General features: G+C 39.0%; 1 protein-coding gene across 15 annotated transcripts in view; it reads right to left on the bottom strand.

The window, feature by feature from the left end:
• LOC105223170 (neurobeachin) overlaps positions 1–13375 on the bottom strand; it is a 569805-nt gene that overhangs the window by 83301 nt on the left and 473129 nt on the right. For all 15 annotated transcript variants that reach the window (XM_049455300.1, XM_049455296.1, XM_049455295.1 and 12 more), the window contains one exon: positions 8161–8357. In XM_049455300.1, the coding sequence (XP_049311257.1) occupies positions 8161–8357 (197 nt within the window). The remainder of the gene's footprint in view (positions 1–8160; positions 8358–13375) is intronic.

Raw genomic sequence — 13375 nt, 5'->3', positions numbered from 1 at the left:
TAACTTGACAAATAAAAGGGCTTTCCATAAACCCCGGAAAAAAAGCTTCCATGCAAGCACTTGATTCCGATCTTTCAGTTTGTATGACAGCTATATGCTTTAATGGTTCGATACCGACGGTTTCGGCAAACGAGCAACATATTGGAGAGTTTTTGTGCAAAATTTCAGATCGAAATCTCAAAAACTGAACGACTAGTTAGCATATCTACAGGCTGACAGACGAATATACAAGGGTACCTGTCTAAATCGACTCAGCTAGTCACGCTGAACATCTATATATTAAATTTTATTGTTATTTGAAGGGTCTCCGATATTTTCTACTGTGTATTACAAACATCGTGGCAAATTTGATGTGCTCTGTTCAGGGCATAAAAAGGGTAATTTCTTCATAAAATCCTCATGTGAAAAAGTGGTGTTAAGGGCGGATTAGAGGAAAGAGTTTGATGACTTGGAGAAGGGTTGGAGTGTGGCAAGCCCCGTCTCTGTAAATGCCACTTCATGTTATACAGCAAAATGGTTTCAAAATTCGGGTTTATGGTTCATCTTCAATATATACTAATCGTCTCTCACTGCAGGGACTCCATAAAGAGGTCTTGGACCAAAAAGTTATGCCTAGATACCAAAAACTTAATACGAAAAGTGATGTTTATTAAACATTTTGACAGATGTATGTTAAGGAACTACGTTCTATACACAATAGTCATCATTTAAAACCGAAATCTGCAATACTAAAATCTTTCAAAAGCTATTTTTAGCATATTGAACATGGTAAGGCTTTGCAATGTATGCAAGGAAGAAAAATATCAGTCGCTTTTAACTAAAACTGCAAATCACTAACAACCAAGAAATACTAAACACATTTTGTAAGACTTATAACTTAATAAAACCGATTATCACCGACCACCAACGCTTTCGCCACACCTTTCCGGGCAAATAGCAGCTCAAAACTGGAAAGTCATTTCCTCTGTGGCGACGCAGGCAACAGCAACTGCTTTGAAAGGCAAATAAAATAGTCAGAAGGCCTCAGTGCAACCAAGTATGTCAGGCATGATAATGTTCAAAGTTCAATGCCGGCATTTGACTGCGTTTTTGTGTCTATGCGCCTGTGGGTATGCAAGAACCACATTGTCAGTGATGCTTATTTGCAAGCATTTCATGCGAAAGTATGCGGCATATGGCATTACAACTTGCAATATTCGCAATGCGAATGAACTAAACAAGTGGTGCAAGCAAGTGCTGGAAATGGCAACTAGGTATAAAGGCCAATGCTTGCTAACTAATGTAAAAAGTCGAAAGCATGTGCTGCACAAATGATACTATTTCTTCATACTAGCTCATATATATGAGTGTCTGTGTGTGTGTGTATGCGAGGCGTGACTCTTCTTTGTTTTTGCCCATGTGTTGGCTGCAGATCATAAATCAATATCTACTTCTTACTTGCTGCAGAAAAATCGAGAGGAAATGAAGTTTATGATTTATGACACAATCTGTGTGCGCGTAACGGAGGACTGGTGTAGTTGTTAGTGGTTGTTGTTGCAGACGCACTGCTGTAGTCACTTAGTGACTTTTGTAACCTCAGTGTGGCCTTAGGTTGCCAATTCTTTTGTGTTTAGTTGCTTGTGACACGGATGTGCGACCGAAATTGCACTGGGACTGCAGTGTCATCTGACCCTAGGGATGATTTATGCCGATAATGTTTGCAACAATTGTACTTATTTTGCTTCAAATTTAAAACGATAGACAATTTTAAGTACTTTTTAAAGTTAAGTTTTTAAGGAAGTTCGATCCGGGCATAACGGGAGATGCATTATTGCGTAGGCTGCTATCGGATTCTGGAAAACTGTATACATTAAAGATCCCATAGTAACATTTCCGATATCCAGCGAGGTAGCAGTAACTGTTGAGTTCGCGGACAGTGAGTTGTAGCATCAAGCTACTACTTTGCTAAACTTGTCTGGATATCTGATCTCAGCAGCATCGTTAGAACTCCAGTATACATCGTAGATTCGGGTGCATATGGCGTTCACGCGTTGGTTATTGTTGTAGCAGCAGAATTCTGCCGAGTTGACAGTCTTGGCCGGGTAAAAATTCGGGTCCGTTCCGATTACGTAGATCCGACTGTGGTGGGAACGGGCGACCAGCACTTGTGCAGTTTCGAAAGACCTCTGGCCCAGAATGAAACTTGAAAGGTCCATTAAACTGCTAGCTCTTAGCCGCAATGATAGGTTTCCTAACTGGACTATACCATTAGCGCTCACGCGGTGAGGTTAAATATTTTGGAGAACGGAACTTGTTAAAGTTACATAGTTAAAGTTGAGGTGGAAACATATAGAAAAGATAGACAGTTTTCGCTAGATTGTGGCTGTCACAGTTTCTACCAACCCAGCGATCCATACTTAGAAGCTTTACGCATTACGACGGACAGTTGTCAATAGCTTTCCAAGTCGTAAACTTTCGACGTTCAAAAGCTTTAAAAATGAATGTATATAACTTCTTATGAATATGTCCGTTCTCAAAAGTTGAATTTTGAATAAAAATTTATCGGAGCTTTTCTAGCCAACCCCCAGAGCTTTTTGATAAAGCTTGGTACTTCGGTTTCAATACAAATTTAATCTGGCTTAATTCTTATACAATACTTTTAAGTAGCTACCATTAACTATAGGGTGATCCACAATATGATCCACATAACCAAAGTTCCGTAAAGCCTGGTACCTATTCAAAACCTTAAGAGCTTTTATTACTTTTATAGCTGTCGGCTGCCCTGAACACCAAAGTAATATCTTAATATCGCACAACTCAAAAACGAACAACATATTTCCAAAACAACAACAAAATTACGACACGCATTACACATTTCACATTTGCCAACAACAAAGACTGTCCAACTGTCAACACGCATACTCATCTCCAGGAGATTCACAATCAATTCTCGCTTCGTAAACTATTTTTGGCGCGTTTGTGACGCTAAGTATGCCCTGAAGGTTCGCATAACCGGCGCAAGAGGAATTTTCCAAGCTGAAAATGCAAAAATCCAAAACAAATGTTGGAGAGAGCGAACAATAAAAAGAAAACAGAACAAAGCGAGCTGCCGCAGCGCACAAAAAGTGGTGAATGAAATGATCGAATTGGCGTTGTTTGTGTGGTGCGTTGCTAGAGTAGTTGGCAACGCTGTTTTCGAATGCTTGTTGTTGTTGTTACTGTTGTTGTTTTCTATTGCGGCGCTCATTGTCGTTACTGAGGCAACGTGCTGAGGTTGCTGTTGTTGGTCTTCATTTTGTTGTTGTTGTTGTTGTTGTTGCTGCTGTTTTTGCTGCTGCTATTGCTGTTGTTGTTGTTGCTGTCATCCATAATAGAGTTGGGAATAATTTTGACCAATTTATTAGTGAAATGCGTTACCAGGGAATTTCGTCAAGCTTCCCAACTCATTTCGGGCAAAAAACCGCAAGCCCAGCCCTTTTTGTGGCTGCTGCTTTTTTGTTGTTGTTGCTAAAACAATTTCTGTTTTTCGGCATTGTTTCACAGTGTTTTGTTTTTGTTTTTCTTGTTTTTTTGCTCTCACTGCTGTCATCATTGTTGCCGGGCATTCGCAATTTTGTCATTCATTCCTTTTCGCCGCAGGAGAGTTCCAGGAGCGCCGGTGCTTTGCTAACAAAACTTTGCCAATATTTTGGATATTTCAATGGAAAAGTTATGCAAACTATCACACACACATACATACAACAAAATATAATGTCGAGGAGTCTACGCTGAAATGCTGCACTACACACACACACACAAAAGCTGTTGAAATGCCAAGGCGCCCAAAAAGTACTAAAAAGAGCATTGAAAAAAAGTTGTGACAGCGCCGCATGCGCCAGCCAAATTGAAATATGAAGCAATGAAATTTGAAATTGGCAACGCAGTTATTCTCTCCGCTAGCCAGACGTAATGCTGTTGTTGTAGTTGTCGTCGTCGTCGTGTAAAAAAGTTGTGACTACAAAGGCATTTGATAAGGGTTGCCGCCGCCGCCGCCGCCGCCTTTTGATGTCGCAATCACTAAGCGAAATTGGAAAATGAAAAAAACGCAGAAATAAAATTAAAAACAAAAACAACACGAAAGTATTAGAAGTGAAAAAATGTGCGCTCAAATTTATAAAGTTTCGTCAGTTTGATGTAACATCAACGAAAGTTCGAAAGTTATTTGCATTTTTTCCACAGCAGCGTTGAAGTTGCTTAACGACCTTTTTTCTCGCTCACGCTCTCTTGCCTCTGATACCCTCATCAGCATTTTAATGTCATGCGTAATTTTTGGAAACCAATTCGTCATCATTCCGTCATACTAGCTACTGTATCTAACTCTTCTCCTCCGTCTTCTGTTTGTGGACTGAGAGCCAAGCGGGTATTATAGCATTTCATATTCATGAAATGTATCATGAAAGTAATTAACTGGGGGCCCTTTCAGTAAACAGCACTTTATATTCAATAGTTTGCAGGCAGCTAGTGGTTTTAAAACGCATTTCTGCAAAATTATGATATGCTTAGCACTATAGACGGACATCAGAGTGAGATTGTGTATTCATTTCTTGGAAAACTAAATTTCCCGTATAAATGATATTTCCAACAAATATCAAATATGTTTGATTAGTTGCTAGGATTGTCTTTAATTACCATGTCAAATATGAGCGGGATCCGTCAACCAGTTTGTTTACAGCAGCTGCTTAAGTCGGTACACCTCAGTAGTGCGTTGCGATTTTTACAATGGATAAAAATATCGAACAAAGAATTTGTCTCAAATTTTCTATTTCTAACCATACTCAGAGTCAGTTTTATCAAAAAACTGGTACAAAGGCCTTAAAGTTAAGAGATTTTTGAAGATCTTCGACCTCTTCAAGTGATAAAAATATTGAAAATCTGCAGGCAAGTGTTAGAGAGAATGTGTTAGAATGATTTTGGTAGACATTTGGGTATAAAGCGCGTTCTTGCTAGTCTCATACCAATAAAGCTGTTTTTTTTGTCTAAAAGAGTACAGTAAACAGGTCTCTTTGGACATGCTTGATCGTGCGAATTCCGAACTCATATTCATGGGTAGCCTATAACTGCCGATGAGACATGGATTTATAAGTTCGACATGCAAACAAACGAAATCGTCTCGAAAAACGAGACGAAACCAAAATACCATGGCAAAGGCGCTCAAAAATCAAGGTGCTCCTCATCGTTTCTTTCGAGATTCGTGGTTTGGTGCATCATTAATTTATTCTGAACAGACATGTGGTCAATAATGAGTTGTATTTAGACGTATAGAGGCGTTTGCGTAAAAGCATCCGCCGAAAACGGCCGAAACTGTGGAAGAACAATTCATGGATTTTACACAATGTTAATGCACCATCGCATCGAACCACGATTGTGTCCGAATTTAAAGCCAAAAACCATTGATCAACCACCGTAATCACCACATTTGGTTCGGTGTGATTTTTTCTTTTTCCCCAAATTAAAATTACCGATCCGTGGAACCCGTCCGTGTCTTAAACAGTCTATCGAAGAGATAAAACAAAATTCGCTGATGGAACTGATGGTCATCCCAAAGAGTGTTTATGAAAAGTGTTTCGAGGATGTAAAGTCGTTGACATAAGTTACTTGGAAGGCGACAAATAAATATTAATGAATGAAGGTATTAATTTTCACAAAAATGTTTCTATGTCAGAAAGGTTTGCTCTATATTCTGAAAAGGATCTGTTAATTTTTCTCTTTTTTTTTTGACTTGTTTCTCATTTTGGCCTTTATTGGCCTTCACTGCAGATCGACTTTGTTCAAGTCTCCACTAAATACAGCGTCTACCAATAGAGATGAGGGGATTTAAAAGTTCGTGGTGCCTTGGTGGTCCAGTCAAATTACCGCCAAGATCATGCGACTTAACGCCTTTACATTATTTTCGCTGGCGGTATGTTAAGTCAAAGATTTACGCCAATCAACCGACAACGCGCGAGTAGCTCGAAGATACTATTCCGCTCATTATAGCCGAAATACTGCACCGGGTCATCGAAAATTTGCGTAGACGGGTGAAAAAAAAGCAAATCGCAAATGGCATAAAGTTATTTGCATGGCTAAGTTTATAAAGGGTGCCCTAAAAGCAACGCATGATTTAAAGTTTGGCGGCCGCATTTGGGAAATTTCATACAAAATATGGTCCATAGTTTTTTGAGTTTGTCAACCTAGAGATTACGAGATTAATTAGAATGGCAACAAATTTAAATATTGCGTTAATAAGGAACATCATCCAAAAATAAAAATTTCTTGAGAGTTCTGCCATAGCCGAATGATTTCTGCTATGACCGCTATATGAGAGCTATGACAGATTTAGAGTTGCATGGCTATTTAGTTGCCTAAACATTAAATTTCCTTCGAATTACATTGTGACATATCATATAGTGTTGGAAAGTTTACGATTCAAGCTTCATTTATCCAAGAAAAAAATTAAATTCGGGGAGGTTGAAATAAAGTGGCAGCTGTTCAAAATGAGTGAAAACAATGAAGAAATTCGCTATATTTTGAAATTTTTCTATAAAAAAGGAAAAATGCCACACAAGCTATTAAAGGAATATGTAAAGTTTTCGGAGACAATGCTGCATCAGTTCGTTTAGCATAACAATGCTTCGCTCGCTTCCGTTCTGGAAATTTCGAAATTTCGATTTACACTGATGAAAGTTTTACACTGATGGAATAATGTCTCTAGCGGAAAAATGGCAAAAGGTGGTCGACCAAAATGGTACATATTTGTTTATTTATTTATTATTATAAATATAAAGACAAGTTAAATTTTGATTAGAAACACGAAAGAACTTTTCCGACTAACCAATATATTAGTTGAACAAAACGTTCTTGTCTGGGACCAAAAAAACTTGAAATGTTTTCCTGCATTATCTAAATTTTTTAAATCTTATAGAACTTTCAACAACAATATATCTAAATATACATAGAGAAATTTTACATAATTTTTGCGGGATTTATTGCCTTTGAAAAACGAGCTGTAGTAATAAAATTGATGCCAATATAAAAAGATGTACCCCCAAACAACTACTGATCGTAGACATAAAAAATTGACTATAGGCCGCTCAAATCAAATGACTCTGCATGAAATTCCACTCCAGTAAGTATTAAATTACGAAGAAAATGCCGTTAGTGAATTTTTTCTCACACATTTGCGCAGCCTGGCGCGTCCATTTTTATGCATGCAATTAAGCAGAAACAAAGTACCAACGCCTACACGGCCCGTTGCACACGTTTTATGGTCACCCTTTATTGACTCGAGCAATCAACACACATACACATGCACTTACACACATTCATGCATAACAAACGATTGTCTAACTTGCATATAAAAATACGAAAAATACAAAAATTCAGGCACACAACACTCGCGGCGCATTTGGAATTCGATTTGTGCGCGAATCTTCGCCCATAAAGTGGCGAATAAAAATGAAATGGCAATGGCAAAGTAAACATTTCGCCACATGATGATGTAATAAAAAGGCGACGCAGCAAATGGACGAAAGCAAAAACAAAAGCAAAAATTTTCTGTTTGTTATTTTGTTGTAGCAAATAGAAAAATCTGTGTAGCAGTTGCCACAAGCTTCGAGTTTAGTGTGAGTGTGAGCACAGAGTTGCTTAGGCGGCGGCCAATGGTGGCACAACAACCTGCAGTCGTTAGAAGTGTACATTAAAGGCAAGACACTGCCACACCAACACACATTCGCATTAATAATGCAACATGGCATTACGTGGCATAACGGGAAATTGCGCCACAGCAGCATAAAGCGGCGAAGCCTTGAGCTTCTTCAAAGCGAAACGCAGTGAATTTGTAGAATTGTAAACATTCCTGTGAGTTATTCGCTAGTAAATAAAAGATTAGGCTGCAGTAAGAGCGTTAGCGCTGGACCAGAGCGCCACTGCGGCTGCTACGTGCTTAGAGGCAGTGTTGCTGGTTGGAGGGGAAAATAATTGACAATGGCATTTTATTTGGTGTAGTCAGTGATTAACCTACGCTTTGTCCTGCAGCATTGCTGAGGATTACACGACACTTCCACGGATTTAATATTTTATGCGAAGTTTCTTTTTTACAACAACACTTGTACAATTTAAATAGATTGATGAGATTTTGTGCTCATTTTCTTTGGATTAACTCACCGATCCTTTGCGACCTGGAAAACTGAAAAACACATCGGGTCCATTGCGATGTGGCATTTGACGCAACACGTTCAACAATTTGGCGGAGTGACGTGGCCATTTGGCATTCACCGCTTTCATGGTGCCGAAGAGTAGTTTGAGCTCTTTCACTGTGATGCTGTAGCTGGCCAATACGCCCAGCATTTCGATGAGCAAATCTGTAAAGATAAGAAATTGCGTAAAAATTAATCAAATTTAGCAAAACTTAATAATATTGGGGAAAAGTTTGGAGTTTATCTTAGTTTGGGTTAGGTGAGGTTAGGGGCTGATCGCTTGATGTGGCGGTGGGATCACATTTAGACCCTGGGAAGCCATATTAAAAACTGCTGTACTTTGATACTAGCTGAGCCAATTACAAATTTGGTTAGGTGCTTAATTTCTAGTTCCGCTATTATGCTGAAGCATGTCCAAAAGCATAAGAACCGAGGTGTTTTTACCTTGATCTAGCAAAAACGTAACATTCGAGGAGGAAGTGTTGAGGTGATTCTTATCTTTTTCCAAGCAGGTGGTGCAGTGACATTCTGTAAAATGTTCGAATCCAATCGAAAAGTGTTCAGTTAGACCACCATCACTAGACCTTATCCGATTTACCCTGGTCAGAAGGACCCTGTTACTGTATAGCTGTAAATAGTTGGCCAATGCGTGCTGAGCTGCTTTGAGACCCAAGAGTTCAGTGGTGAACCACAATGAAGCTCCTATCATCTATCAACCTTACAGTTTTCTGCAATAAAAATCTTTCCAGGCACTCAAACTAATATAACACTGTAGTAGCCAGTTACTGGGTAATATCGCTTTGGAGTTTACTACATTATCAATCAAACCAAAAGCCATTTTTCATTTGAAATTCCATATCAAAAAAGCATTAAAAATTTCATAAAACAGTCCATAACAAGATAGACCGAAAAAGGGGTATAATACTAGTGGGCTTAATGCTACACTCTTCAAAAGAAAGTCAGAGTCCAAAATCAAGAGTCTCTCAGAATGTGTACCAAGTTATACACAGATGCATACAGGGTTTGTTCGGAAAGTAATATAACTGATTTTCTATCGCCCCGACTGTACTTTGGAGCGCGCGTGTACCGACTGGATTCGGTAGAGGGCCTTCCTAGCTAACGAAAGAGCGGCTGTTCAGTTGTTTCCGAGCACCTGGACAGTCAGGACATCCAGTTTCGTGCGACGGGTTTATGTGGTGCAAGCCGCAAATGCAGCGTTCGTTAGAGCAGACCTACGCGATTAAATTCTGTGTGAAACTTGGTAAATCTGCGACTAAGATGTTTGATATGATCATATAAAAGTGACCCCCAATTTTTAGCAAGAGGTGGTGTTTTTCCGTGGCACACGCCGACGTCTTCTCGCCTAAAAAAGGGAAGAATGCGCAAATCCAAAGTGAAAACGATGCTCATTGTCTTTTTTGACATCAAAGGCATCGTCCACTACGTATTTTTTTCCTTCTGGACAAACCGTCAACTCTAATTTTTATGTGGAATTACTCAAGAAACTCAAACGAAGGATCAATCCGGTCCGACAAGACATCGCAGCCCATTGGAAGTTGCACCACGACAACGCCCCGGCAGACACCACCTTTCCTGTGAAAAACTACCTAACCAAGACCGGCATCAGAACGCTTCCGCAGCCGCCCTATAGCGCAAATCTGGCCCTCTGCCTGAAAAGGCCGATGAAAAGCAATAATTTTGAGACGACAGAGGGGACCCAAGCAGAATGTACCTCGGCGCTCAAGGCTATTCAATGCTTGGATATCATGCTGACAGCGCTGCATTGACGCAGAAGGAACCTATTTTGAAAGCTGTTAAAGAATTATAACGATTGGTTCAATAAAATTTTTTAAATCGACTAAGACCTGAGTACTTTCCGGACAAACCCAGTATGTGTACTTAATACCTTAGAATTAGAATTATTAATTGAGGTAATGCACCGCGACCTAGAGTCTATTGTGCCCTTAATACCTTGTATCATTTTTATATTTAATAGAAGTAAACCGCTTAACTCCAAAATGATAGATAAAACTTTTTCATGGAAAAAAATATTTTCAAGAAGTATGGTTTGATCTTTGGCAGTCGTAATAGTATGAAATGTTCGGTTAAACTTTAACTTTGGTTGAAGATTGCTTAGTTATGTATATCAATGGCCCATCAAATGAACCATTGGTCGATTATGTTTTCAGATTTATTTATAATAAGAAATGTTCAAGTGAAAGGTATTATAGCCCGGGAACAGCCAAAGTTAACGTTTAGCATGTTTTGGTTTTCATTGATGACATTTAATAATGAGATGGAGGTATGTTTTGGAAGAAAACTTTGACACAGCTGAGAGAGGAGAAGTGTTTATTTTATACTCTTTCTATACAAAAAGTACAATTTTAAAGTTCCGCATTCAGCCACGACTTTGGCAACTTCCTACGAAGTTAAAAATAACAGCAGATATCTCCAAAAAAAAATACAAAACTAAATGTAGTTAGGTGACTGTTAGACAAAGTTGGTTTTTATTATTATAACGTATACTTGAGGACAGAGACAAGTACTGCTATTTTCAATTCACTTGATTTGCTCGTCGTCCCAAGTGTCCGCCAGAATGAGCAGCTAAACTTGAAAGTTTTAATGGCCAGCGTCTTGCATAACAACTTCTTAACTGCACATTTAGGCATACGAACAAACCTACATACATAAGAAGTACATATTTTTTGTACGAGTGTGTGTAGGAGATTGTTATCAGCCATGTTTTAGCTGCGAAAAGATAATCATTTTAATGCCACGAATGCGCTGAGTGACAATTGTCATGGCGCGTTGTTGTTTGTGGCAATAAGGCAAAGTGTTTTGGCAAATTGTTGTTATGACCATGACAGCAGCTGCTATAGACGAAACTTCAGTATTGCATGGAAGCGCAAGTGGACGACGAGCTTCAAGACGACTCTTTTGCTCTTAATGAATTGTTGGTGCGAGGTGAATGAGAACCGCTGAAGCCAGATAGGAATAAGAAGTTGGGCAATAATAATAAAGCTAAATGAATATGAGCTGTTAAAAGAACATGTTAGTGCTTATTGTAGATAATATACATACTATATACATATGTATGTTTTTTTTATTTTAATTATTACTGTTATTAGAGTTTATTTACAAACTTTCTTTGGTCAAAGTCCGAGTATTTACAACAGGTTTATTTACTATTTTGTATTAGTTGAATTCGCCATATACACAACTAAGGAGTTATAAAATTCCGGGTCCGTTCCGGTTACGTAGACCCTTATATGTATATAGAATACCCGGCTATACAAAGCGGTTGAAAGTAGTTTTATTTAATTTTCGATTCTCTACCTCCTCTGCCGCATACAACTCAATGAAACACTTCCTGTCAATACCCCGTTTTGAAAGCATTAAGGGTTGAGGTTATTGTCAAGTCAATGACATGTAAGCTTTCATAAAGCCAAACCGTTTGTGCATGACACCAACTCCGACAACTTAATTTAATAGCCAAATGTGTTGGCGCCAGCTGCCTGCAACGTAAGGGCGGGGTGTGGCAAAGGAGACAATGTCAAGTTAGAGCATCAAGTGAGTTTATAACGTTGCAACTGTCGCAATCGGCAAATGTTCCGGGCACGGCAGGCGCTGCAGACACACGTACGCCCGCAGTGGGCAACCCGTGCGACCGGGGCGTATACGTGACATGAACTGTAAAGGCAAGAAGTTTGTCGCACATCAAACGTGTGAAATCAACCAATTTGACGCAACCAAAGGTTGAGTGAGCGCACAAACAAAACCAAAGCAGCAATGCCAAAGATAGAGATAAAGGCGGCACACAAGCGTTTTGTGACGCTTGCCACTCGAACAGTTGAACTTTGACAGCGTCAACAAGGGTGCAGTGGAGTGGTGTGACGCGATGGTGTCGTGTATCACCGCATCCGCATCATTGCTACACAAAATCAGCGTCAAAGAACAAAAGTGTAATTAACTTCTGAGGTGGCTCCTAGCCATATAGGCGTGAAAAATTATGTATACTCAGGATCTTTTAGGAAGTTAGACACAAAGGATGTGCTTGGTTGGCTGTGTGTGTGCAGAAAAAACTAGATATGCGGAAATTTAGACATTCTAGACACATGAATCCCTCTATTGGTGGCATGTGTGTGTCAAACACATGTATATTTCATTCCACAGAAACACTGTTATCCCCACATACAAATGTAAATGAGGTGTTTGTAGCTCATATACACCATTGTGTGGGGTACGTGTATCTACAATGCTTGCTTGCTATACAAGATTATGCTAATTTGTTACAGTTTGTCAATTTGTGCGCGACGGAACACAATAGCGGGTGGCAAATCGGTGACTCTGTCATCCCTGAGGCAAATGTGGTTGTCATTAATTTATGCAATTAGCATGCTTGAATGCCCATTGTCGCAAGCACGTGCATATATTTTTTAATTTAAGGCTTTGGAATTGATAAATATATAATTAGAGGACTAAATAGAGAGGTAAAGATAGGCAAATCGAGCTTTGGAACTTGTGAGAGCTTACTGGAGCAGCAGTGCTTTGCCTAAAAATATATTTACACTGTTAAAGGGCACAATAAGAAGAATAACTGTTTCTGACTGCTATCGACTAAATATCGACAAACCACAATAAAAAATTAGATAAAAAAAAATTGAAAAGACAAAATAATATAAAAAATCCAATAAGTAGCGCTTATCAGTGAATATAGAAGAATATGTGAGAAAATTTGAGTAAGTTCCAAAAATATATTTATATAGAGTGAGTAACGAAGAAGGCCATGAATGAATGAGTCCATCCACCAACGCGCGCAACAACTCAAGCTGTACACATACATTTTATGAAAGATTTTTCGGAGGAACGTAAGACAATTACGGGTTTATAAAATCAAACTCGTGCAAGAATTTAAATCGAATGACCATCAAACAAGTCGTACGTTCAGTGAATGAGTTTAAATCGAGATGGGTGCGGATCCCGATTTTCACAACAAAATTTTGTTTACCGAAGAAGCTGACTTTCGGTTAAATAGTCATGATAATCCACAAGACATGGTTGAGACGATGTTACACCCTCAAATAGTCACTGTTTGGTGTGTTCTATAGGCAGAGGAATGGGTCATGAACCATTATAGACCACTTTATAAAATAATGCGGCAATAATGTCATAGTCCATGAGGC

This window comes from Bactrocera dorsalis, chromosome 4 (assembly GCF_023373825.1).
Source record: "Bactrocera dorsalis isolate Fly_Bdor chromosome 4, ASM2337382v1, whole genome shotgun sequence".
Lineage (NCBI taxonomy): Eukaryota > Metazoa > Arthropoda > Insecta > Diptera > Tephritidae > Bactrocera > Bactrocera dorsalis.
The sequence above is the reverse complement of the archived record's forward strand: the minus strand, read 5'-3'. Positions and strand labels throughout refer to the sequence as shown.